Source organism: Pisolithus orientalis, assembly GCF_024613125.1.
Source record: "Pisolithus orientalis strain OTSU chromosome Unknown F5J12scaffold_19, whole genome shotgun sequence".
Taxonomy (NCBI): domain Eukaryota; kingdom Fungi; phylum Basidiomycota; class Agaricomycetes; order Boletales; family Pisolithaceae; genus Pisolithus; species Pisolithus orientalis.
Window position 1 is genome coordinate 316529 of NW_026260800.1, and position 23904 is coordinate 340432.

At 50.4% G+C, this 23904-nt stretch overlaps 8 protein-coding genes across 8 annotated transcripts; 5 read left to right on the forward strand and 3 right to left on the reverse strand.

Moving 5' to 3' along the window:
- Positions 1-2337: 2337 nt before the first annotated feature.
- Positions 2338-4873, forward strand: F5J12DRAFT_839297 (asparaginyl-tRNA synthetase). The gene is made up of 8 exons (XM_051746068.1): positions 2338-2769; positions 2821-2964; positions 3035-3214; positions 3273-3677; positions 3737-4151; positions 4212-4354; positions 4414-4472; positions 4524-4873. Exons 1-8 carry the CDS (start codon positions 2416-2418, stop codon positions 4546-4548), a joined length of 1725 nt encoding a protein of 574 aa, XP_051598887.1. The 5' UTR covers positions 2338-2415; the 3' UTR covers positions 4549-4873.
- Positions 4874-4886: 13 nt separating this feature from the next.
- Positions 4887-7094, forward strand: F5J12DRAFT_839304 (uncharacterized protein). Its single transcript, XM_051746069.1, has 5 exons — positions 4887-5571; positions 5632-6192; positions 6268-6411; positions 6468-6571; positions 6629-7094. Exons 1-5 carry the CDS (start codon positions 4917-4919, stop codon positions 6722-6724), a joined length of 1560 nt encoding a protein of 519 aa, XP_051598888.1. The 5' UTR covers positions 4887-4916; the 3' UTR covers positions 6725-7094.
- On the reverse strand, positions 7083-9144 carry F5J12DRAFT_839308 (MT-A70-domain-containing protein). Its single transcript, XM_051746070.1, has 4 exons — positions 8670-9144; positions 8241-8586; positions 8067-8178; positions 7083-8007 (listed from the first exon to the last, which is right to left on the reverse strand). The coding sequence occupies exons 1-4, from the start codon at positions 9083-9085 to the stop codon at positions 7127-7129; spliced, it is 1755 nt and encodes a 584-aa protein (XP_051598889.1). The 5' UTR covers positions 9086-9144; the 3' UTR covers positions 7083-7126.
- On the forward strand, positions 9145-12039 carry F5J12DRAFT_839313 (Noc2p family-domain-containing protein). Its single transcript, XM_051746071.1, has 12 exons — positions 9145-9343; positions 9364-9522; positions 9575-9665; positions 9725-9963; positions 10014-10119; positions 10173-10263; positions 10328-10514; positions 10575-10688; positions 10745-10933; positions 10992-11158; positions 11214-11568; positions 11617-12039. The coding sequence occupies exons 1-12, from the start codon at positions 9167-9169 to the stop codon at positions 11956-11958; spliced, it is 2217 nt and encodes a 738-aa protein (XP_051598890.1). The 5' UTR covers positions 9145-9166; the 3' UTR covers positions 11959-12039.
- Positions 12040-13109: 1070 nt separating this feature from the next.
- F5J12DRAFT_722692 (uncharacterized protein) lies at positions 13110-13509 on the reverse strand (the record flags this gene model as incomplete). Its single annotated transcript, XM_051741395.1, has 2 exons — positions 13110-13244; positions 13330-13509. 2 exons carry the CDS (start codon positions 13507-13509, stop codon positions 13110-13112), a joined length of 315 nt encoding a protein of 104 aa, XP_051598891.1.
- Positions 13510-15127: 1618 nt separating this feature from the next.
- On the forward strand, positions 15128-18950 carry F5J12DRAFT_167889 (actin-like ATPase domain-containing protein). The gene is made up of 18 exons (XM_051738207.1): positions 15128-15538; positions 15600-15619; positions 15696-15877; positions 16003-16075; positions 16149-16251; positions 16360-16504; positions 16625-16727; positions 16868-17099; positions 17224-17354; positions 17435-17542; positions 17690-17830; positions 17981-18069; positions 18121-18162; positions 18219-18242; positions 18306-18328; positions 18398-18462; positions 18534-18633; positions 18711-18950. The coding sequence occupies exons 1-18, from the start codon at positions 15274-15276 to the stop codon at positions 18809-18811; spliced, it is 1947 nt and encodes a 648-aa protein (XP_051598892.1). The 5' UTR covers positions 15128-15273; the 3' UTR covers positions 18812-18950.
- Positions 18951-19608: 658 nt separating this feature from the next.
- Positions 19609-21691, forward strand: F5J12DRAFT_168149 (L-gulonolactone D-arabinono-1,4-lactone oxidase). The gene is made up of 5 exons (XM_051738209.1): positions 19609-20002; positions 20156-20635; positions 20700-20888; positions 20950-21161; positions 21237-21691. Exons 1-5 carry the CDS (start codon positions 19703-19705, stop codon positions 21517-21519), a joined length of 1464 nt encoding a protein of 487 aa, XP_051598893.1. The 5' UTR covers positions 19609-19702; the 3' UTR covers positions 21520-21691.
- Positions 21692-22233: 542 nt separating this feature from the next.
- Positions 22234-23565, reverse strand: F5J12DRAFT_167997 (ubiquitin-conjugating enzyme/RWD-like protein). The gene is made up of 9 exons (XM_051738208.1): positions 23388-23565; positions 23253-23279; positions 23131-23198; positions 23041-23073; positions 22898-22961; positions 22688-22828; positions 22577-22638; positions 22452-22522; positions 22234-22379 (listed from the first exon to the last, which is right to left on the reverse strand). The coding sequence occupies exons 1-8, from the start codon at positions 23482-23484 to the stop codon at positions 22472-22474; spliced, it is 543 nt and encodes a 180-aa protein (XP_051598894.1). The 5' UTR covers positions 23485-23565; the 3' UTR covers positions 22234-22379; positions 22452-22471.
- Positions 23566-23904: the final 339 nt, after the last annotated feature.

The window sequence follows — 23904 nt, forward strand, 5'->3', positions numbered from 1 at the left end:
ATAGTACCCTAGCTGTGTGCTGCCATATACAGAACTATCCATGCTGGATGCCACATGCTGACATGAATCCTACTCAATCCCAATGTGTGCCACAGTATGTTGGGTCAATGCCATCAGCTGCTGAGAACTGCCAGTTTATTCCTCTGCATCTAACTGTGTGCTGCTGTATGCAGAACCATCCACACCATGCATCAAGCCTTGACATGGATCCTAAGCCAGTCAGGTGTTTGCCACTGTATGCCATGCCCATGCTGCCAGCATGTGCCAAGCAATATCCACCAGCTGCCACAACCCTCCAGAGACTTATGGAGCAGGTGCTGCCAGGTGCTGCAATACATGTTGCCACAACTTCCCCATGAATTATGCTGCATGCTGCAATGTGCCATAATGCAGAATGCCATATCTGCCAGCTGCTACTGCTTCCAAATACATGGTGCTGCATCCCAGTTTGTGGTACTGAATGCCAACCTTTTAAGCTATGCCAATTCTGGTAGTATCTGCAAGGGGTAGGCATGCAGGGTATGCTGGTAATATTTGCTCTGGAGTGGCTGGCATGCCACAGTTTGCTTCTGAACATATGCCAAAAGCTTACCCTGGAGGGCCATTGCATGCTCCCAAGTGCTCTGAAATGCTATGGTATGCTCTGGCACATGTGCCATAGTTTGCTTTGCAATTTGCTCTAGAGTGTCTGCCATGCCACACCTTGGTTTGGAACATATGCTGCAGCTTATTCCAGAGGACCATTGCCTGCTCTGGAGTTCTCTGGAATGCTATAGTATGCTCCAGCACATGTCCTGCAGTTTACTCCAGAATTTGCTATGGAGTGGCTGGAATGCTGCAGCTTATCCTGGAGGGCCGTGGCATGCTCCAGCACATGTCCTGCAGTTTACTCCAGAATTTGCTCTGGATTGGCTGGAATGCTGCAGCTTATCCCAGAAAGCCATGGCCTGCTCCAGAGTTCTCTGGAATGTTATGGTATGCTCTGGCACATGTGCTGTAGTGTATCCCAGAATTTGCTCTGGAGTGGCTGGCATGCTGTGGCACATGCTATGGTATACTCTGGCACATGTGCTGCAGTGTGCTCCAGAATTTGCTCTGGAGTGGTTGGCATGCCACAGCTTACCCCAGAGGACAATGGCATGCTCCACCATTTGCTCCAGAGTGGCTGGCTTGCCACAGCTCACCCCAGAGGGCCATGGTATGCCCTGGGGTGCTCTGAAATCTTACAACATTACACTGCTGAGCTATCCTGAAGCATGCCAAGGTCTTGTGCCAACTTCCAGTGCTGATCTACACATGCCACAGCATGCCACTGGATAGGTGACATCTCACACTAGGCTACTCCAGGTACTTCAGGGACAATTTGATTGTGGCCTACTCATGTATTATTTGATAATAGAAGCTGGGCTGGTCCATACAGCAGGGGGATGACTCAGTGTAGGGCTCAACCTCCACTGGCCCATGGGACACAGCAAATAGTCAGCCTCTGCTGGCCCTGTCATATGGTACAATGTAGGTACATTATGTGTTGTAGCTGCCTTTCCATCATTCCCTTACAGAAACTTGCTGAACTGGGATCTGAGGATCAGTATGGATGGCAATTTCATCTCATACTGGATTTCTGACACTGATGTTGGTAGCACAAAGCCAGAGTCAGTGGGGACAATCCAGGAGTTCATCTGGGAAGAACTCAAAGTTCTCATGGTGAATGTACTTCCCCCACACATTGTTTCTGAATTCCTAGCATAATATTTGTTCTCTGCACTTCTCTATGGGACTTGCTACTTGCAATATCACATGTTGTTTATCTGTTTATCTCATGTTGCTGCTGTGCTTCAAGTTTGAGAATCTTTCATAGCAAGTGTCAATAGTCAGCATAAACCACATGGCAGTCATACATTATGTATCATGTCACAATGCTTATTGAATATGCTGCTGAGGCTGCTTTGATGCCAACATGTTTGTTGTGTACTGATGAATGACAGGCAGGCATTGTACCTTGGACATTGACCAAGGGCTCAGCCAATGGGTAAGGTATACCTCTGCCAGTGGTGTGATAGGCCACAGACCAACCTCAAGTCAGCACCAGGATTTTTTTGTCCCAGATATACATAAAATTTGATGTTGCTAAGATGTATGTCCAGACCATGCTCTCTGCACCTTTTTGGGGGCAGTTTGATATGGCAATGTCACATGTAGAAGGATTGCCATCAAATATTAGGTAAAGTATTAACACATTTGGCTGTGTACAACGTAACCACGTCCCATGCGTCCAGAAATGGAAATGGCTGCATGTAAGTGACTCGGCTGATAAGCCAAATCAGGACATGCCAAATGGCAGTCCCTACTGACTCGTCATTTTCACCGTAGACCTCACCGAATTGACAGCGTACGGAGTTCCCGGCAAGTCAATACATGACGGTGACCATATATATCGACCAGACGAGCGGTGTCGACGCTGCAGGCCGCGGCACTGCCGATCAGCCTTACCAAACCCTTGCGTTCGCAATATTCCTGACGCCTGCGGCCGCCGTCGATACCACACGGTATCAGATCCGGAAAGGGTCTGAAGCGCAATACGATGCGCCTACGCAGTCCGCAACGAAGAAAGCCAAGAAAGACGCGCAAGGGTTGGAGAAGAAACGTTTGAAGGCTGAGACAGAGGAAAGGGAGTCACGCGAGCGGCAGGAGAAGCGCGAAAAGAAGCTCGAGGAGAGTAAGAAAATCGTCCTCGTCGAAGATCTTTCTCTTCCGACCCCAATAAAGGTCTGAATCAATATCACGCATATGACCGTACTCTGATCGTTTTACTTATAGTCAAAGATCGTACGTCTCGTGAACTACAGAGACAAACGAGTACGTGTATGTGGATGGGTTCATCGTAAACGTGACCAGCAAGATATCATGTTCGTGGTACTAAGAGATGGAACTGGTTATCTGCAAGTGGTGTTTACGGGACAAACTGTAAAGATCTTATGCTTACAGGCAGAGTCATCGATGCGTATCTTACTTTCTGATCACCCTTTATTCACAGAACAAAACCTACGATGCCGTGACTCTCCAGCTAGAGGCGGCGATCGAGTTGACAGGAACTCTGAAGCTTGTTCCCGAGGGACAAAAAGCACCCGGTGGTCACGAACTCGTCGTTGACTACTGGAAGGTCCTTGGACCAGCCCCCGGTGGAGACGATGCCTTCACGAACAAGCTCAATGAAGTGTGTTGCTTTGTCGTAAAGACAAGGTGCCTTGAATTAGACTAACTCCGAACTCCAGCAATCCGATCCTTCAATCTTGGCTGATAACCGCCATCTCGTATTGCGCGGTGAAACTGCGTCTAACGTACTTCGACTACGCGCTGCCCTTCTCTCTGCTTTCCGTTCTACGTACGCTGAACACGACGTGATAGAAGTTACCCCTCCGTGTCTCGTACAGACACAAGTTGAAGGAGGTGCTACCCTGTTCAAACTCGACTACTACGGACAGCCCGCTTTCCTTACTCAAAGTTCTCAACTATATCTCGAAACATGTCTTGCGTCTCTTGGAGATGTATTCTGCATCCAGGAGAGTTTCCGCGCCGAGAACAGCCACACACGTCGCCATCTGAGCGAGTACACGCATCTCGAAGCCGAATTAGCATTCATCAACTTTGACGACCTGATGACCCACATCGAGACCGTTGTAAGTTGTTTGCATTCGCATCTTCTACATCGAATGTCGATCGATTGACGTTTATGAAGATCTGCGAGTCGGTAGATAAGATTCTCGCCAACCCCGCCACGACTGCATTAGTAAAAACACTTAACCCCAGCTTTACCGCTCCTGAGCGACCTTTCAAACGGATGTCTTACTCGGATGCCATCGCGTGGCTCAACGAGCACGGCATCCTGCACGAAGCCGAGAATGCAGAAGGAAACACTCTCAAGGATGCTGACGGAAAACCCGTGATGGTCCCGCATGCGATCGGAGATGACATTGCAGAAGCCGCAGAGCGGCAAATGACAGACATAATCGGGAAGCCTGTTTTTTTGTACGGCTTCCCAGCGGAGCTCAAGGCATTCTATATGCAGAAGATGCCTAGGAAGGAAGGCGAGACTGGACCTGTGTTCACGGAGAGCTGCGATTTGCTTATGCCGAACGTGGGTGAGATAGTTGGTAAGTGTTTTGGGATGACACACTCGTCTACGGCTACTAGATATTGAGCAATGATGCAAGGTGGATCAATGAGGATTGCGGACGGCCCGGAGCTGCTGGCAGCCTATGGGCGCGAAGGCATTGACCCCAAACCTTACTACTGGTACACAGATATGCGGAAGTATGGTACATGCCAACACGGTGGATACGGTCTAGGCGTAGAGGTAGGCTCCTATGTAATTCGCCTGCGTGCCGTGGACTCAGCACCCCGTTTTTCTTGTAGCGTCTTCTCGCGTGGATGGCGAACAGATACACTATCAGGGAGTGCTCGTTGTACCCAAGGTATGGTGTTTGTTTTTTCTTTGGAAGCTGTGTTGACGACGCGCAACGTAGATGGCCTGGGCGTGCCACTCCTTAGATTAGTTCATTCACATGGCGAATACCGATATAGCGACTTCTTGTTGATCACACCCAAGGCGCGAAAGTGCGATAGAATAGGGACTTATGTTTCTCAGACGCTTCGAGAGAAAATTTCTCCCCAGTCTGTTCCTTTGCTTTTGATATCCAGCAGCATTTCCATATTCTCGGGTATGCCATCGTAGAACAAATGGAGTTCTACAACTCGGTGAGAAATACGAATGCACTGTTGGAGCCTGCACAGCGTTCATGATAACGGGGACAATGCAAGGTCCCCGCTGCCTCTTCATGCCTTGTAGTTTCTGAGTGAAACAAAACAATTAAAGCAGTGATTTTCCCACGAGTGTTTCACCACCACCACTGGAACTGATGGCCAGTCGCGTCCGACAGCGAAAGCACTATCAAGGTAGCATTGCAAGCTCAGTGCCTGGGCTGTCGGACGTTGTCGACATGGACAACGACGGGGACACAGTCAGCAGTCTCTCAGCCAATGACGACTCCAGGACACCGACGATGTCCCTGTCCTCCCAGTCTCACCGTTCTCCGTACCTTCATCCGTCTCACCATGCGACGGCTTCTACGTCCACCTTTAATGCGCATTCTAATACGCAGTCCGTTTCAGTGCCTTCACAAACACAAACACCGGTTCCTACAGCACCGGGTACTCCCCGTATTGCAGCCTCCCGGAGACCGTCGTCCTTGCGCCATGGTTCAACCGCCGCCCCTCCCGAAGCCAGTCACACAACTAAACGCAGGCCGTCATCTCCGTCTGGTCGTGAAGGAAAGGGGGGTAATCGCAGTGGTCGGGAGCAAAAAATCCGCACGACACCCCGTCTACCCCATGTTCACGACGTTCCCATCGCCCCTGCCACCACTATGTACTGGTCACGTGCTCCTGTGCACGGCGCTCTGCCAATGCACAACACGCGCGCCCATACCGTGACCCTGGTGGATCACGTCGCTTGGATGTTCGGCGGGTGCGACGACAAGGGCTGTTGGAAGGATGTCTACTGTTTTGACACAGGTAAGTGGTTTGCACACCTTTTGGGGTGCTGTGTTTTCCTCAACTTCTGGTTCTGCACAGAAACGATGCATTGGTCACATCCAGATATGTTAGGAGATATACCTCCTCCGTGCCGCGCGCACACAGCGACACTCGTTGATAGAAAAATTGTTATCTTTGGTGGTGGTCAAGGTCCCGTTTACTACGATACAACATACATATTAGACACAACCACTCGCAGGTGGTACGCTCCTAATTTTCCGGCTCAGTCGCAGCCGCAGAAACACATACCAGACCAACAATCACAGTCACAAAACCCTTCCCAAGTTCCAGACCTATATCACCCTGCTCCTAGACGTGCTCACACAGCTGTGCTGTATATGGGCAGGATTTATGTATTTGGTGGGGGAAATGGCTTGACTGCTCTTAATGATCTATGGGCACTTGACGTTTCCCGTTTGGACTCATCTTTGCGTAGTGGTTCTTCCGAAAGTGGCCTAAAATGGAGTCCTATCAAGACCCATGGTGAACCCCCAGCCCCTAGGGGTTATCACACAGCCAATCTTATCGGTAACGTTATGGTCGTCGTGGGTGGCAGCGATGGAAAAGAATGCTTTTCGGATGTGTGGTGTCTAAATCTTGGTACGTAACATCCCCGAAAAAGTTTCTTTTCTTCGGCGTCACTAAATGAACTTCGCTCTTCCCGCCGATTTCCAGACTCGTTGGTGTGGACGCGTGTAAACTTGACCGTGTCGCACCGCCGGTTATCACACACCGCAACCCAGGTCGGGTCTTACCTGTTCATCGTTGGAGGACACGACGGAAACTCTTATAGTTCTGACATTCTGTTCTATAATCTCGGTATGCCCCGTACACCACTTTGTGATTCAGTGCTCTTTTATTGACGAAACTTCAAGTAAACCTCCAGTATGAACCTCGGGCAGTCCGGGGGTCCCCTCCGTCACCTCGCGGATATCACGTCGCCATTGTTGCAGATAGTCGACTGTTTCTCTTTGGTGGGGTAAGTCAAAATCTCAAACGGATCGTTCATTCCCTTCTGATCTCTTCTTGCACCAAGTTCAATGGTCACGATGTTTTTGACGACGTATATACGCTCGACCTGGCGGGGGCAGCCTATCTCCCTCAAGTGATGAGCTTCCGGATCGATGTCTGACATGTTCGCATATCAAATTCAAGTACAAGACACAGCGCGATCTAGCACTTCTACTTTATATTGCCTGTTGTTGCGTGTCATGGTGGTTCGCTGTACGAACAGCCATCTCATTGCCAACTTTCTCCTCTCATCACGAAGTATATTCACGCCTTTTCGCCCCTTTTAGATTATCTGCTCATACTGTAATCCACTTCGCATCCACCATATTCTTTGCATACGTACATACCCGGATAACGCTTTTACGACTTGTTTTCTGTGGCATGGCACGTTATGGGTGGTTTCCACAGGGAGCTCGTTCTTACATCCGGCGGACCACGATCGTCGAGATCTACCGTTACCGTTGTGCTGAGAATGTTATGCTGTATCCATTGCACTTGTGATATTAAGTCCAACGTGAATATGTTACTGAAAGCCATCATAAGGTCCATGGTTCCATTGATTCATACCCATTCCGTTCATTGAACCCATCATGTTCCCCATCCCAACATTACCCATGTTCATTCCCATACCACCCATAGCCATGCTCATACCGTTCATCATCATACCATCACCCATACCTCCCTCCCACATTCCCCCCTCAGCGGCTTCTGGACCTACCCACATTGGTGCACCTGCCATACCATCCATATTCACTCCCATCATGGGCATGTTCATGTTGCCCATGCCCATACCCATCCCTGCCATATTCATATTCATACCCATCCCAGGCCATCCGCCCATCTCCACTGGCATCCCCACTCCCATCGGCATGTTTCCCATTCCCATTGGGCCCATCATTGGCGGGACAGCCAGCTGACTAGCAGGTGCCTGGTTAGGTGCAACGATAGGAGGTCGTCCGTTCCGCACAGCCCCAGGTACGCTCAGGGCAACCCCACCACTAATGGCAACACCGACCCCACCGCTGACGCCTCCGCCACCTGGCATCAGGCCGGCTCGGACAGGTGACTTTGGCCGAAGGGTTTCGATTTCCGAGGTACTCGGTACGACGCACTTTCCGCCTCCTATCGATGTCAACTGTTTGACCGTTTCATCCCAGTTTTCTTTCTCCCACCGCCGCACGTTTTCGGGTACACACACTGCGCGCTCTCGAATGAGTTCCTGGACGCGTTCTTCTTCGCCTTCTGCAAGTAGGGTCACCCAGCCTCGTCGTAGCGACGATCGCGCCCGACCGAATATCTCAAGTCGACGTGTTCCAAGGCAGAAATTCTCGATCAGAGTATACATCTCTGGGGGTTTTCGAGTCGGATCATCATGGTCACCTTCCCATATGATGACGTCGGTGTCTAATCAATACATGAGCACGACACAGTCATATGGGCGAAGAGAACGTCTTGAGCCATACCAACATTGCAATGGACGAACCAGCTATCTGTGGATCGTCGAACAGTACCTTTGATGCCCATCAAACAATGTTGTTTTGTGCGTGTGAGTAAAGAGGTTGTGGGAGGATCTGTCTATAGAGTTGAATGGATCTCGATGCCGCATTGAAAAGATAGATGCATTTTTAAGTACTCACCCCGGGTCCTCGATTTGAGTTCATATTGGTTTTTACCCAGACCACGTCTTCGCACCGCCTGTAATTCCATTTGGCAAGGACCTCTCGGCCTCGTTCCAATCCTTCACCTGCACCGCTTCCGACCCACATAAAGATAAATGAGGGGTCCGCTGCTAGAAATGGTATCGGGAGCTCCTGCAGGTCGTCCCATCCGAACGAAGAGTTGAATGGAGGATCGAGGAGAATCACGTCGAATTTATAGGGGTTAAGAGTTGCCAATTGCTGAAATGGAAGGTATGAAGAGGGTACGGCGTGGTTATCGACAGACTCTTTCTTGAGACCCAATAACCGTTGCTGTTTCGGGTATCTATGTTATGCGATGGACACACGCTAACGGGTGAGCACATGGGAGGGGCAATGACTGGACATTATAAAATGTATGATACATACTCTTCAAAGCGACGTTCTGGTTCTGCACCCAATACCCAGTTCTGAGGCCATTCTCCGCCATCGACATACCTCTGAGAGTAGTCGTTTCGTATAGTTTCTTCTTCGGGGACGTAGTTGCTGTAGCGCGCCAGACGGGCGCGTTTGGCTGGTGGGAGGTCTGGTCGGTGATTTGGTCTAGGTAGAGGTTCTTTAGGCAAATAAGGCGAAGGCGGGGGTGATAGTGATGGCGATGGCAGCGGCGAGGGAATCAATGGCAAGCTCAAGAGATCGGTGGGTGGTGGGGACACCAGCGAGCGCAGCTGTCGTCGGTGGTTCTGCTGGGCCTGTCTTACTCTGGAAATCAGGTTTGCATGGGATTCAAGCAGCTTCTGAGCAGAACTCAGCACATCCGAAGTGTTCTGTGCGACGACAGACATGCTCGGCCAGGCTGCTCGTCGTCGGCGACTGTGGACGAGGTGCGCCTTCCTTTTTGGGCGACTCAACTCTTGCGTTCCACCATGGGCAAGACAACAAAGAAATCGGCGAGAAAGTTTGCATCCAGCGGAAAACTAAAGCAGACGATAGAGGGTAGACGGAAGCACCAGCAGGCCAAGAAAAAGATCCAGGGCAGACGAGGTGCTAAAGGAAAAGGGAAAGGCAAGGAACGAGAAACTGCAGTCGACAATATGCTGCTAGTAGCGAAGAGGAGGAGGAGGAGATCAAGGAACCTAGCAAAAAGGCCAAGGCCAATCCAAAGTGCGTGTGCTCTCGGTATCGATGTAATTATTCGCTGCCAACCTTGAACAGAGTAAAGTCGGTTGATGACTTTCTCGGAGCCAAATTCATGGAAGACGACGACGATTCAGAAGGTGAGGTGAGCATATTCGGCTATGCACGAATGCGTGCCCCACGTTGATGTTCGCAAGGAGGACGAGGAGCAGCCAGATTCTGATGAGGTCGAAGACGAAGAAAGCATCGCAGACGACCAATCGTTTGCTTCCATTGATGATTTGGAAGGTGACTATTTTAACTTCACACTCCTCAGTCGAAGAAAATACCTATATCTTGCATCACAGATGAAGGCACAACACACATCGCAGAATTATCCAAGCTAGCCGAGAAGGATCCAGAGTTTTACAAGTACTTGCAAGAGAATGACAAAGAGTTGTTGGAGTTCAACCCAAATCAGTCAGACGAGGACGAGGACGATGACGACGAGCAAGTCGACCAGGATGGAGACACGCAAATGGATGACGAAAGTTTACCGATACTCACGAACGAAATCTTGCAAAGATGGAAAAAGGCGCTACTAGAGGTTAGTATGAGTCCGTCGGTGCAAAGGGTCAAAGCTGAACATCTGTCAAGCATCGGTCTTTGCGTGCACTGCGAAGGCTTCTCATCGCGTTCCGGTCGGCTGCACATATGAACGAGGAAGACCAGGTCCTTGCGTGGAGTATTGACAGCTCGACTAGTAAGTACTCCTGTGAAGCCGTTCTTGCCACGTAGCTCACGTTTTATCGAAAGTGTATAGGAAGTTAATCACTACGACCCTTCGTTTCACTCCTATCGTTCTGGAACACCATCTCCCATACAAAATTCTCCCAAGTGGAAAATTGTGCGTGGCGAACCTCTTACATTCATCGTTTCACGTGTCACTAAAGCGGTCACTTCCGAATCAGCAAACCACCCACCCAATCTCCAAAGCAGAAGACCATACAGAAGCTCGTTCTCTCATACTTCAATAATATCATTCACCTCATCCCGCAGTTGACCGATAACGAGATGATACAGCTTTCTTTAACAGAGAGTGCCAAAATATTGCCGTACACCATCACCAGCCGGAAGTCAGTCAAGGCATACCTAAAGGTGAGCATCTCCGCACGACTTGGCCCCTTTCACCCAATGGACGTGATTATTTTATTAAAGAGATGCTTGGAGCTTTGGTCCACTGCTGAAGATAGTGTACGCATAGCCGCGTTCCTTGCCATCAGGAAGCTGGCGTCCTCGCATGACGACACGATCCTGGACATCGTACTGAAGGTTGGCCTCTGCTCACGTATGCTTGTCTTGGTTGTTCAAGTCCATTTCACGCGCAGAGCACTTACCTTGAGCTTGTACGCTCGTCAAAGTCAACTAGTGTCCACAAGCTACCCTCTATCAACCTCATGAAAAATTCTGCATCGGAATTGTTCTGCATGGACCACGCAGCTGCATACCAACACGCCTTTGGATATATTCGACAGCTCGCCATACACCTCCGAAACAGCATGAAGACGAAGACGAAGGTGCGTTCGCCACTTGTACCCACGTTCCTCTGACCTGCTCGAACACACATAATCACAGGACGCATATAAACTGGTCTACAACTGGCAATATGTACATTCCGTAGATTTTTGGTCACTTGTGTTAGGGAGGGCATGCAGCTTGGAAACGCAGATCGAGCGGGGACAGGAAAGCGAGCTCAAACCCCTGATATATCCTCTGGTGCAAGTGAGCTTGGGGGCTATCAAGTATGTTTTCCGCATTCCTCCTTTTCTCGGGGTATACATTGAGCTCGGCGTCTAGGCTCGTATCAAATGCACGTTCGTTCCCGTTGCATTTGCATATCATTCGATCCATGCTCCATTTATCACGACACACCAAGACCTTCATCCCTCTCCCTTCATACATAGTACCGATAATCACTTCTGCATTGGCCTTCAAAAAACCGAAACCATCGACACTTCGCCCTTTGGATTTCGATTCGAACATCCGTGTGCCTTCACAGTATCTTAAGACTCGTGTGTACATCGATGGCCTGGTAGAGGAGGGGACTTTCGTTCTCGCCGAGTGGTTAGCGAGTCCGCCCATTCAAGGGAGCATTGCATTCCCAGAGATTGCTTGTTCCCGTTGTTGTCACGCTGCGCAAGGGCCCTTAAGAGTGCGAGATCCGCATCTCAAAGCGCGCTAGGTAAGGAAATTGGGATAGGTAAAGGGGATGGTTGAGCGCACCGAGGAGAGCGCAAAGTGGATAGAACAGAAACGGAAAGGCGTTGGGTTTGCACCAGGGGAGATGGCCGAGGTGGAGAGATGGGAATCGGCACTCAAGGTCAATGAGTCGCCCTTAGCCAAGTACGTGAAGGTCCAACAGAAGGCAAGGGCGAAAAGGAAAACTTTGATTGACAAGGTACGTTACATGCCCTTACCCGACCTGGACCTCCCGTGTATAACAAACGTGTTACGCTCGGTTCGCAGGCGGCCAAAGGCGAAGATGAGATCCTGGACGATTAGATGCCCGTTCGGAGTACCACGCAGCGGAGGCACTACTTGATAGTTAAGTTAGTTTCTCCGTGATGTGGGCCTGTGGCAGAGCGTTTGCTGTAACTCGGGAGGGAGTCTAACTGGAATAAGCATATCCGCGGAACAGGATGCATGGCGTACACCATCATGTGGCCTGGTCACCAGTTCACCATCATATCAACCAACTAGCGAACCTGCTTCGTAATTCCGACCGGACAAACCCGACCTGTCTCGCAGCCAGTAATCTCAGTGACTTTTGGCAGGCAAAGTAACCATGCGGCGAGATAGTCACTAGGGTGGGATCTGGCGAATGTCCGAGAAGAGGCATAATGATACGGCGGGAAGACACCAATCAAACTAACGAGCAGCTGCCGATGATACTAACGCCCGGGGGCTATTGACCAAGCCCATGGGACCCACTTACAGAGAGTGCCATCGGTTGTTCCCAGTCGTCGCGGGTAGCGGGTAGCGGCGTGTGTCAGCCAGCCGTAAGGGGTTACAGCGGTGACAGGCCCTGGCTGACGCCGCACGGTTAGGTTGGGTTATTCGCCGAAGCCACGCGTTCAGGCATCGATTCCTGAGCCAATGTGAGAACACCTGACAACAGAACGCTATTGGAAGTCGATATAATCGTGTGTAAGATCATCCCAACTTGGTCGCCGCGCACAGGAAACTCCATGATCATAGTTGGTTGTTGACGGAGAATTCGGAGACTGCTAGTTCCGGCTCCAGACGTTTTGGTCTTCGACCTTCTTCAACACGGTTGGCTTCGGAATCTCCCGAGTGCCAATATCCAACCGAGTGTCGGCTGCGAGCATCCCAAAATGTCTGGTCACGAGCCTAGGAGAATTTAGTTTTGGTCTTCAAGTCGGTGATCGGCTTCGTCTTAGCACGCGGTAACAACCGAGTGTCAGCCGCAAGCGTCCCAAAACGTTTGGTTAAGAGACTTAGAAATTCGCCAAGGAAAAGATGGGGTGACCGGGAGATTGTGATGACGTTGACACGAGCCGTGCATGGGAACCACAAGAATTTCCCATGGAGCCCACTGCACGGATCAGCTAAGCCAATGCGACGAAAAGAACTCACTGGCAGCAGTTGCAAGTATCGAGAACGGTACCGGATATCACGGGAGCGATCGTGAACAGGAATCTTGGAATTCAAAGACTGACGAAATTATTATTGCTATCTCCAAATCCCAAAGAAAATCTGCCACCACGGTCTTCCGGTTCCTCTAGCACTCCGCTCATATCCTTGGATGAGACGCTCGTAATGTTTAGGCATAGATGCGGGTTGAAGAGTTCTCTTCGATAGAGGGTACTGCTCAATCACGATGTCGAGATACATATCAATCGTCAATCGCTTTTGAATACAATTACTGCAAGGGCAATGAATCCACACCCACCTTCTTCTGGACGTTATTCTCAAGCAGACCTCGAGCTGCCTGGACAGCTTCCGGGGTCAAGTTGGGATGTGACGCAAGTGACTGGAAGAAATTTTTGAGCTGGATGTTAGGCCGAAATGGATCTGTTGGCCATCCAGCTGCGATGTCTCTGAGCTTCCGAGCTGATTTGGAGGCTGACATGGCGACCTTCGAGCTGATCGCCGCGGATATGTTCTGTTCACACCTGGTTGGATGGTGTGGTGAATGAATATTTGAATGTTACTGTGCACACGCTTGGCACACGCCACCTCGCGGACTCGAAAGCTGGGGTCGGCAACCTTCGCGGCAACCCCTGCCCGCTGTTTCTCTGTCAGCACCCACTGACACCTGACCAACAATACTGCGTCCTCCAAGTGCGCTGCGTACCATTGGCCATGGTATGGCTAATTTCCGAGTGTGACTGGATGCTTGCACAGTTCCATTTCGGAAAATATCAAGATATCAAATTTGATGGATGGTTGGCATTTCAACTTCCCAATACTAAAGCTTTCCTCACATCAATATATCTACCACTGGCGTATCGAACTCAGGTAAACGTGTTGTTGCACCTTCCCGTTGGACAGTCACAGGATGGGTGGCCGTAAGATCGGTCGAAATCTGAGGAATATCAATATTCACCTTGCACATCCCCCGCAGGTGCGCTGGATCGGCTGCCGCCTTAAGGACTGATATTGGATAGCTTGCCCTATTGCAAACAGGGCGGAACCCATTAGTTGGTACCTCTTTTTTTCTAATCGGTTCACGCACCACGCAACTCTGGTGGGGTCAATGCATACAATACAATAGGACTCAAGTCAAATTCCCCCAGTAAGCGTATCCGATTGATATCAACTGTTCGGAGGCAATTATTCGCCGGAAAGGAAGCTGGCAGACGGTGACAGGAAGCCGTTGCTTCGTAGTGTTTTTGAAGGGCCTGGGGTTTTTCAAACCAACGAGTCTGTTGCAATTGGTAGGTATTCTTGGAAAAGGTAATACTTACCAACTGGTCATCTAGGGTTCCCGCGAAGCCTGCCACCTACATACCTCACCGAGGACGTGCTCGTGATGCTTGTGTCCGCCGGCTCCACAAACATGGCTGTTTGGTATTGCATATCATGATATGGGGGATCCGGAATGCACCTACGATAATCGATATGGGGGCTACAGACTCTCCCCGAGAACATGTGAGCGACGCAAGCGCTCGGAGCGTATATAAATGATGTGCAAGCACCCCAGATTCAATTCCTTGGACTCAAAAAGTCCTACCGAAATCTTTCAGTTTGGTTTAGGGTATGTTAAGGTTAGGGTTAGGTTCGGTTATTAGGTTCGATGAAGTCGATGATTATTATGTATGTTTGCCTCGACTGGTACAACCAGCTGTATATATATTAGTAGCTTTCAAATACAAAGGTGTAGGTCCAATTCTGGTACACAGCAAGGACGTTCTACTGTAAGTCAGGCAACCCAGGGGACGGCGGGATGCTGTAGTTCCTGTGGTGATGGGGGCGTCTGACATCTCGCACTGCCACGGCCAAACTACAACCGAGGCTGCAGCAAGTACCAGTATTAGACGACCATTTTTCGACAACGTCCACCCCCCCGGGAGTTCGTGAAGCCTCACCGACCCAGCCATGGGATGTTGCTGGCGAGTCAGTTGCGAAGCCCAATGACCAGTACAACAACCGTGGGCAGCCTCCTCAACAACCCAGTGTGGTGACCCAGCAACCTGGATACCACCCAGGCGCTCAAGTCTACGAAAAACCGCCTTTGCTTACACCGACTACACCAGCACCGCCCGCGCCGATCCACCAACCCAATCCTGCACAACCAGTGAATCCTAACACTCCAGGACAGTTTCCGTGGGGTCCCCACGTCCCCGGATCACCTTCTCCACCACCCCAGGGTGGTTTTCAATTTCAGCATGGTATGCCGCCGTCCGCGAATGTTCCCATGATGTCTGGGTTCCCAGCTATGCCGAACGCCGCGTACAATCCCGCCAACGGCCCTGTTCAACACAATCTTAGCGGTTCGGCTGTGTTCTCATCTCCTCCCCTGCACCCGAATCCTACACATGTGCCTCCACGTCATATGTCAACGTCCCCGTCGTTGTCCACCACACTCACCAACAATGCGGGAGAGTTCGGTAAAGTGCTATCGAACGAAGGTAGAATGTCCATCTCTATCGATTTTGGTACGTGCTAGTTCATATGTGACATAAGCTGTGCTCACCAGTCCCCTGTGCTCTTGTACAGGTACCACATTCTCTGGTGTGGTGAGTGCTACCATATAAGGGCGTTGGATCCATCTCTGGCCTGTCGCTCACATACCATGTTTGTCTCAAACCACAGGCCTATGCTTCCTCACGTATACACTCGGGTACTATTCAACAGATCTTACGTTGGCCGGGCTCTTTTGAAACATTCCGCAAAGTGCCGACTTGCTTGCTTTATGACGAGCACGGACAGGTGATGGCGTGGGGGCTCGAGGCCAAGAATGCTAGTCCTATGCCCGGAACTTACCGGTGTGAATGGTGAGCCGTTCCCTTTACCCCATCGGTTTTAACAACATTCATTTACAAATCTGATGTGGCGACTTGGCGATCACCGAATGTGCGAATTCGGCGACTTCGTTTCGTGTACTTTTATGAATATAAAGGTTCAAACTGTTCCTCGAACCGCGTGCCTTGCGTGACGAAAACGCCGTAGACTCCCGTCTGCCACAGTTACCCGTAAGTTGCCGTGATTCTTATTCATAAAAGAGCAGAGGTCACTTAGACGGGAATATTGTTTTTGCCATATCAGCCGGGGAAGACTGCCATAAACTTGATAGTCGACTTCCTCTCCTGTCTATGGGAGTATGCAAAAGAGGAAATTACGCGAGAGATTGGCTCTGTGGCAGATCTGAGTACGTTTGGCATCATGCTAACGTTCCATTTCACTCCGTTCGCTGACCAATCCACATAATTTTCCCATTGACGTCTTCTTTGTTTCGCGCCTGGTTTGCCTACCTCAGACACCGCAGATGTGATCTTGACGTGTCCAGCTGCGTGGGATGCTAAGGGGTGCGATATGATGCGTGCTGCCGCCATAGATGCTGGGCTTGTTCAGTCTGCGCATGCGGGCGACGCAAACTGGCGTGACCGTTTACAGATTATCACGTGGGTATCGGCGTCCCTTTCCTAAGCTTAGAGCTTCCATTCGATCGCGTCTGTGACGCTTCGGAAACTCCCACCAATCGTCACTTAGGCCTGGTCCATTAACTGACGTTTTGCGAACAGGGAGCCGGAAGCCGCTGCGGTTCATTGCGCGCGATTGACAGATTTGCACAAGCTGCGGCCGAGTCAGAATTTCATGATATGCGATGCTGGAGGTGGTACAGTTGTACGTACAGACCACCATTGAGTTGCGAAAATGGTAACTCACACGACCACAACCCTTTCATCCCCAAAAACAATTCGTACCCCGCTCCACGCAAAATGTGAAACGCGGAACCGAATACCTTGTACAAAATCTTAAAACAGGACCTCGCGGTGTACAAAATAACTGGTCAAATGGCGAACCTTGAGATCGCGGAGATGTGCGCGCGGTCGGGGGCAAACTGCGGTTCGCTCTTCCTCGATTTGCGCTTCCGCGAGCTCGTCAGGACGCTTTTGGCCGACCACCCTGCCCATCTGGATCCCGCGAGTTTGGCATACTTCATGCATGCGTTCAGTCAGACGGATAAGTTGGAATTTAAGGGAGAATCTGACGACGGTTCGTATCTATTCTTCTCTCCGCTTTCGCCGACATCAAAGAATTTATCTTGTTTGGAAATTGCCTTGGTGGTGGCCGAACGTTGGCTCCACCGCTGCATCTGGCGCTTGGGTACACTCTTCAGAGACCTACTTCCACTTTACGTGTTTCAACGTGGATGACCCTCATGATCCTTCTGTGGGACTCATCAATGGGGAATTAGCTATACCCGGAACGTTGATTCGCCGGGAAGTTTTTGACCCGGTCGTTAACCAGGTATGCACAACGCTGGGGATGCGACCTCGTCGCCGTTTCGAAGGAGCTTTTGAACTAAAACAAATGCGGGCGTCGTGCAGGTACTTGAATTAATTGAAGATCAATCCAGGAGGGTGGATCAAAGGATTGATGCGCTTTTGCTCGTTGGCGGCTTCGCGGGGAGCGAGTATTTGTTCAAAAAAGTCGAGGTGAGTTAGCCTAGTTTACAGGATGTTTGGCCAAGCGTCGTTGATGTTTCTCATTGTTGCTGTATGTTTCTCTTTGGTGCCAACTTGGGTTCGCAAATTGCCTCTAACTTTGCCCTATGATACGACATGGACGGACCTGGTGACTAGGAGCGCTTCTCCGCGAGGATGAGAGTAATTGCGCGGCCCTCCGATGCGGACACGGCTACGGTTCGAGGTGCCGCTCTGTACGGCCTCTCACGAAAATTGGTAGTATCAACAGTGATCGCTCCACGATCATACATCATGAAGGTGAGGCAGATCTAGTATTTCTATTGATGATGAACTGACATGTGCTTCTCCGGCAATTGTTTTTGCCACTGGCATGTTCACCCTCGTGCTCCGTGTGGGGGAATGAAAATGCTGGGACTCGATGGCGTGATCGTGTTCCTTGACCAATAGGTCAAGCTTCCTGCAGAACCAGAGGACTGGATCAAGCGACCGGCTTACATTAAGGAGAACAGCGCAAGCGTCCCGATTTGCGAGAACAGGTACGTTTTCTGTTCGGTATGTACGGACTGCTGATGGAGCCCTGAGTTTAGGCTGCAGTACCTAGTCGTAAAAGGTGCGATCCTAAGAAAGGGGTAAGTGATCCCTGCGAGGGCAAACTCTGAGCTTTGACTCACCACGCTTCTGGCAGGCAACGCGTGAAGACCAAGTTTTGGTATGTGGTCTAGTTTTTTCCGACCCTTGTCACTGTGCCGCTGATGCTTCTACCCACGCACAGCAAGTTCTCACAGAATGGCCAAGGTAAGTGACGTGACAAGGTTGTAAGGAGGCAGAGGAGCCGTTTGATTTATTAATACCACGTGTGCCCAGACTGGAACTTTGTAGCCGTGCTGTACACGTCGGATACAGATAAGATCATGCGATACACGGATGAGGCAAGTGGTCGCGGCATTTATTCTTGCGGCCGCGTGTCGTTAATTCGGTCCGATTGAACTTCCTGACACAGGGCGAGACGATGGAACTGTGCAAATGGACGGTTGATCTGAGTGCGTTGCCGTCTTTCCGGCAGAATGCGAGCGTACCGCAACCAAACGGATTCTATACCGGTGAGTGTAGCCACGTTGGAGGGTGTCCCATCACGTCACACGGACATAACTTGATGACGTGTTGCGTGCTACCACAGAGTTCGAGCTTGGTCTTGAGATGGACAGTGCAGAAGTGCGAGGAGTGTTATTTTATGAGGGGCAGGAATGGAGTCGCGTCGTGTTTGATTTCTTTAACTGATAGGGTGTGGGGATGTAGTTTCACTTTTAGGATGTTTGGGTTTGGGGTGGATACCGTTTGTGGACTGGTTGTACCTATGAGACTAGTCCAAAAGTGCCTGCCTGGGATGATGACGGCGGGTCATGAGATTTGGGCCCGCGGACTACCATTGCGAGACGGTGACAGATCCTATTGGTGAACCGGCTAATAGATTGTCGGAATGGGGAGAAGAACACTGTAGATGGCGATTAGATGGCCAGGCATGCCATCATGCCACCCACTTGCACCACCATCATATCAGTGTGGCACACTCGGATGTCGATGGATATTATGTAACCCGACGACACCCCGCCTCGGATGACACACCGAGGACCATCGTCCACACTATCAGCTGCTGGGTTTAAATATTAGTGAGGAATCTGAATGATTAGATGCTCTTTGTGGGTCCACAGCAGTCCACAGCAAGTGGTCTTTCTTTTAGTCGCCCGCAAGTTGCTGTGGTTGACAGGACGTGAGGCATTTGGCAGAACGACGGTTAGTAATTTGATGGTGATGATGAATGCGATAATGGACAACTGGCGAGCTTTCGGATATTGCCCTGGTGCCTCGTGCAGCTTAAAGTTCCATTCTTCCATCACCAAGCTGCCCCCTCATATTCGTTTCGGAGCCCCGAGCGCGGGCGCTCCGGAGTATTTTCTTTCTTTCCTTTTTTTCTATTTGGCCTCGTTCTTTTTTTTTCTTTCTTGCAATCGGCCATATCCGTTGCTTATTTTTTTTTTTGCCATCGGGAAAATCCGAAGGACCGATCTGTCAGAAATGGTCGATCGGCCATGCTTGTGAGATCACCGGCACAAAACACTTATAAAGCCGCATTCCGAACAGCAATGGCTGCTACACTAAGCTTCACCCCCCATGAACCCCCCTTCGTATCTCGACGCTGTTCCCACAGAGGCCCTCTATGAGGCCCTCCGACCTGTCACCATACCCCCATCTTCCAAGTACGCCCGCTTCACTAACTGGAGCGGAACATTTTCGTGTTCCCCCCTTGCTGTCTTTGAACCGGAGTCAGAGCATCAGTGCAAGCTTATACTAGAGCTAGCTCGTAGAGAGGGCAAGGTCGTACGTGCCGTCGGCGTCGGTCATAGTCCGAGCGACCTAGCTTGCACAACCGGGTTCATGCTGCGTACCACAAAGCTCGATCGTGTTCTTGAAGTAAGTATATTATTCTGTTTTGTCTTGTTTGTCCACCTCCGACCCCACACTGGTGATTACGGCATATTTGTTTCCTTTCCAAATTTCCCGTCGGCCCCTTCCGTAGTTACTTCCTATTTTTAATTCGAATTGACGCCTTCTTGCATTGCCTAGATAAATGTAGATAAACAATATGTTATCGCTGAAGCAGGCATCACCCTCGAGGCACTGCACGACCATCTTGCCCAACATGGCTTGGCCATGATAAACGTAGGTTCTATCTCGGACCAAACACTCGGCGGAATCGTCACAACCGCCACTCATGGGACTGGCATCAATTATGGCGTTATCTCCACTAACGTCATGGCCCTCACCTTGCTGTTAGCCGACGGATCTCACATATTCTGTTCTCGGACTGAGAGATCGGATCTCTTCGTTGCGTCTATCTGCGGGCTCGGAAGTACCGGCCTCATCTTGAATGTTACCCTTCAGGTCGAACCAGCTTTCCGACTTAGGGAAGTTCGAGAGATGCATAGCTTTCATGACGCTATTCGTCAACTGCATTCGTTCATTCATGCGTCTCAACATGTGCGTCTATGGTGGTATCCAACCGCCGACCGAGTCCGTGTCAGTTCGGCAGATCGTACCGTAGAGGTAAGGGTTCCCCCCTTTTTTTGCTGTCGTATATTGACGGAGTTCTGTTCCCCCGGTATATCAGCCCTGCAAGTCTGTAGGGAACTGGTTCTGGGATAGCTTTCTGGCGTATCATGTCACCCTGTTTCTCCTGTTCGTTTCCAGATATGTCCCTTTGCTCGTTATTTTTGTCGGCCGATTTGCCGCTTGGCTCACCTCGGGGTATGTCGTTGCCATCGACACGAGCCATCGAATATTCAACCTGGAATGTGGCGTGCGTGTTTCCATCCGTTTCTGGCTTAGTGGAAATCAGGTCGTTGATGACCACTCTGTAGTTCCCACAACGTACGACGGAATGGGCAATCCCGTACGAGAACACACAGGCATGTCTTGAAGATCTGCACACCTGGTTGAAGCAAGAAGTGGATGACCCTCGTGGGCTCCGACCCCATTTTCCTATCGAGATCCGGTTCTCAGATAGCGACGACATATGGCTCAGTCCGAGTAGTGGGAGGAAAACGTGCTGGATCGGGATCGTTCAATACAAGTGAGATTTTTCTCCGTGGAACTGCGCCTGCTCCCGTATCATATTACTGAAAACAATATACTGACGATCTATCAGGCCCTACGGTTTCAATGTACCCTATAGAAAACTCTTCGCACATTTTGAGGCTATCCTGGGACAGCATGGTGGTCGACCACATTGGGCGAAAGCCCACGGACTTCGGCCAGATGCATTGCGGCGACTTTATCCCCACTTCGACGATTTCGTGCGAGTGCTGCAGGAGGTAGATCCGAAAGGCATGTTCAGGAACGAATATGTGCAGCGGCACATCTTCGGAAGGGAAGAGAAGGAATTCGATGGAAGGGTCTTTAAACGTTATAAGCCATCTCAGAGGATGTGAGAGGTGCTTGTATGAGGTGGTTTGGGTTAGGACGATGCGTGCATGTGGACTGGCTATGATGCGTTTGTGCGCCGAGCCATATACGGCACATATTCACAGGGCTAAGTGGAGAGGGCAAGGCGTGCGTACGGAGATGCCCGCGGCGGCCAATGGGTTTGGTTTACCGCTGTTGTGGGCGTGCTTTTCACTCACCGTTTGGTTGGAGTGAGAAAACCTCCACGACAGGCAGGCACTGGAGCTGACAGTGTTCGGTTCGGTTATGGTTATAGGTGATCGCTGGTGAGCCATTTACGCACGTACTGCCGCGCCCTTCGGCATGTTTCTCTGCATGTTACATCTATTTTTCACCTTCCATTCACATTTAAGGCTTCGTTCCTCAGCAAAAGTATGATGACACGTACGACGTCCTTATTTTGTTGGTGACGATCCGTTCCATTGCGGCACAGGAGATCGTTCCTCCCTGTCTGCTTTATTTTACTGCTTACACTTAGCATACGAAGATATCCCCTACTAACTAGCATATGCGCCATTCTTCCATACCTGCCCATCTAGGGACTCGTTAACCCTCGGGACTTCTGAATATGCCGCAATTGATTCCTTCTAATCGCTTGCTCAGTAAGTTGGCGTCCGTAGGTACGGTAAGTGTGTACGGGTTACAGTTGATTGCGGCTTTCGGGCCACAGTTCCCTTTCAATCAGAATGTCCATGATTCAAATTATGCCCTCTAGGCTGTCAAGACCGTAAGCGATCCGTATGAAATGTGAAAAATCTTCCTTCGGGTACCCCCGTCCCTCTCGCACGACAACGAACCTGAATCCTTCCCTACGCCAACTTCCCCATTCGGTACCACCGAGTTATGACTTCCTTCCCGTCAGTCCCATACACGTATTTCGACCGACGGTATCTTGTTCCTGAGAAGTCATGACGCGCACCAAGAGGAAGGCTCTGCATTTCACAATCCGAGCTGTTGTTTGATGGATTCACGAACGCGGCGTTCGTACTCCTGCGCACCTGCGGTCACATACTAAGGATATACTACCCCGCAAAATCGACGTACTGCTTTGTTCTCCCGGTATAGCTTACAACAATCAATGTTGGCACCGCTCTCGAGGTTAGGCTCTGAATAAGTGTACAGTGGACGACGGGGAAAAAGACCGGGAAGACGCACCGGCTAGCATCGAAATAACACTCAATATGACCTTTTCGATACTCTGGACGGGTGACCACCGTTCCGAAGCTTGTTCATACATTGTCGGGTCATCACCCGGCGTGTGTAAAATGGAGATACAGACAGTGCCATCGGGGTAAACTGTGGGTTGAATGACGTAGAATCTTTAGTTGTCCTGAGCGTAGGGAGGGGGAGTGGGGAGTAACGTACTGTTGGGGTGGTAGATGGGCGGCTCAAATCGCATCTTGAAAGGCGAGAGAGGGTAATCCGTAGGCTGGAAACAACAACCAACCAAAGTGATGGTCTCTTAGTATTTCTCGACAACACATATCTTGCGACACAAGTAGACGTACGAACGTGAGTTTAGCAACAAAGACACCTCCTTCCTGAATGTGTGGTTGAGTTTATGACACACACAATCACACTGGTCAATTCTGACTCACAAAGGGAGTATCCTTTGGACCACATATCAGTGCCTCCCAAGTGAAGAAATCTGACTCCGATATGGGACCTGCAATCATGGCGACATCAGTGTACTAAATTCGATCCCCGTATACCCACATGCCTGCAGTGAACATCCCATCAGGTGAACCTTGACGATTTGCAGCCAATGAAGTGACCAATCAAGCGTGTGGGTGCGTGAAGGCCCAAGGTGAGCAGATGATCGGGAGAGACAGAGAAGGGAATGGCATGAACACACCTCCGGAGGTGAGTTGCCTGTATTCCGTCATCAGCCTCCGCAGGGCTATCGCGCTGTTACCACCGCTGTTCGATCCTCTGCTATTCATCGTGATCATTGGAGAGTGCAAGGGTGGGGGTAGACGAAAACAAGGCAAAACAAAAGTGACTCCGGTAATCAATTGACGAAACACCCAAGCTTCTTTCTAAAGAACTCGGCCAACGAGCGCTGGCATGATCCGGTAGTGATCTCGGCCAGTCGACTTGTGGCAGCATTCTCGACTTCGAACCACCTTAACCCAACTATGTCCGCACCTCCCAAGGGCCGGGGTACACAAAATAGCCTATTCGTCACGATAGGTATGCCGCTGATATCATCATTGTTAACGTGGTGAACTTCCAAGCGAATATTTGGCTAGTGCAGCAAGATAAGCAACGCCACTCAGGTAAGTTCTTTTATAGTGCGCTCGCCGGAAGTCTTGCCATCAGCAATACCTTGAAATCTCACGCAAAAACCAGATTTTGTCCTTCTGTTACTA

Coding starts and splice junctions, on each gene's coding strand:
- F5J12DRAFT_839304 (XM_051746069.1), top strand. CDS start 4,917: ATGGCCAGTCGCGTCCGACAGCGAAAGCACTATCAAGGTAGCATTGCA. Junction 5,572..5,631: donor TGTCTACTGTTTTGACACAG/GTAAGTGGTTTG, acceptor GGTTCTGCACAG/AAACGATGCATTGGTCACAT. Junction 6,193..6,267: donor TGTGTGGTGTCTAAATCTTG/GTACGTAACATC, acceptor GCCGATTTCCAG/ACTCGTTGGTGTGGACGCGT.
- F5J12DRAFT_168149 (XM_051738209.1), top strand. CDS start 19,703: ATGAACCCCCCTTCGTATCTCGACGCTGTTCCCACAGAGGCCCTCTAT. Junction 20,003..20,155: donor AGCTCGATCGTGTTCTTGAA/GTAAGTATATTA, acceptor TGCATTGCCTAG/ATAAATGTAGATAAACAATA. Junction 21,162..21,236: donor ATCGGGATCGTTCAATACAA/GTGAGATTTTTC, acceptor ACGATCTATCAG/GCCCTACGGTTTCAATGTAC.
- F5J12DRAFT_839308 (XM_051746070.1), bottom strand. CDS start 9,085: ATGTCTGTCGTCGCACAGAACACTTCGGATGTGCTGAGTTCTGCTCAG. Junction 8,179..8,240: donor ACTCAAATCGAGGACCCGGG/GTGAGTACTTAA, acceptor TCAACTCTATAG/ACAGATCCTCCCACAACCTC. Junction 8,008..8,066: donor GTTCGTCCATTGCAATGTTG/GTATGGCTCAAG, acceptor TGTATTGATTAG/ACACCGACGTCATCATATGG.
- F5J12DRAFT_839297 (XM_051746068.1), top strand. CDS start 2,416: ATGACGGTGACCATATATATCGACCAGACGAGCGGTGTCGACGCTGCA. Junction 2,770..2,820: donor TTCCGACCCCAATAAAGGTC/TGAATCAATATC, acceptor TACTTATAGTCA/AAGATCGTACGTCTCGTGAA. Junction 3,678..3,736: donor TGACCCACATCGAGACCGTT/GTAAGTTGTTTG, acceptor ACGTTTATGAAG/ATCTGCGAGTCGGTAGATAA.
- F5J12DRAFT_839313 (XM_051746071.1), top strand. CDS start 9,167: ATGGGCAAGACAACAAAGAAATCGGCGAGAAAGTTTGCATCCAGCGGA. Junction 10,264..10,327: donor ATTCTCCCAAGTGGAAAATT/GTGCGTGGCGAA, acceptor CTTCCGAATCAG/CAAACCACCCACCCAATCTC. Junction 10,934..10,991: donor GCATGAAGACGAAGACGAAG/GTGCGTTCGCCA, acceptor ACATAATCACAG/GACGCATATAAACTGGTCTA.
- F5J12DRAFT_167997 (XM_051738208.1), bottom strand. CDS start 23,484: ATGATCACGATGAATAGCAGAGGATCGAACAGCGGTGGTAACAGCGCG. Junction 23,280..23,387: donor CAGGCAACTCACCTCCGGAG/GTGTGTTCATGC, acceptor CAAATCGTCAAG/GTTCACCTGATGGGATGTTC. Junction 22,523..22,576: donor TATACCGGGAGAACAAAGCA/GTACGTCGATTT, acceptor GCAGGTGCGCAG/GAGTACGAACGCCGCGTTCG.
- F5J12DRAFT_167889 (XM_051738207.1), top strand. CDS start 15,274: ATGCCGCCGTCCGCGAATGTTCCCATGATGTCTGGGTTCCCAGCTATG. Junction 16,728..16,867: donor ATGCTGGAGGTGGTACAGTT/GTACGTACAGAC, acceptor ATCTTAAAACAG/GACCTCGCGGTGTACAAAAT. Junction 18,329..18,397: donor GTTCTCACAGAATGGCCAAG/GTAAGTGACGTG, acceptor ACGTGTGCCCAG/ACTGGAACTTTGTAGCCGTG.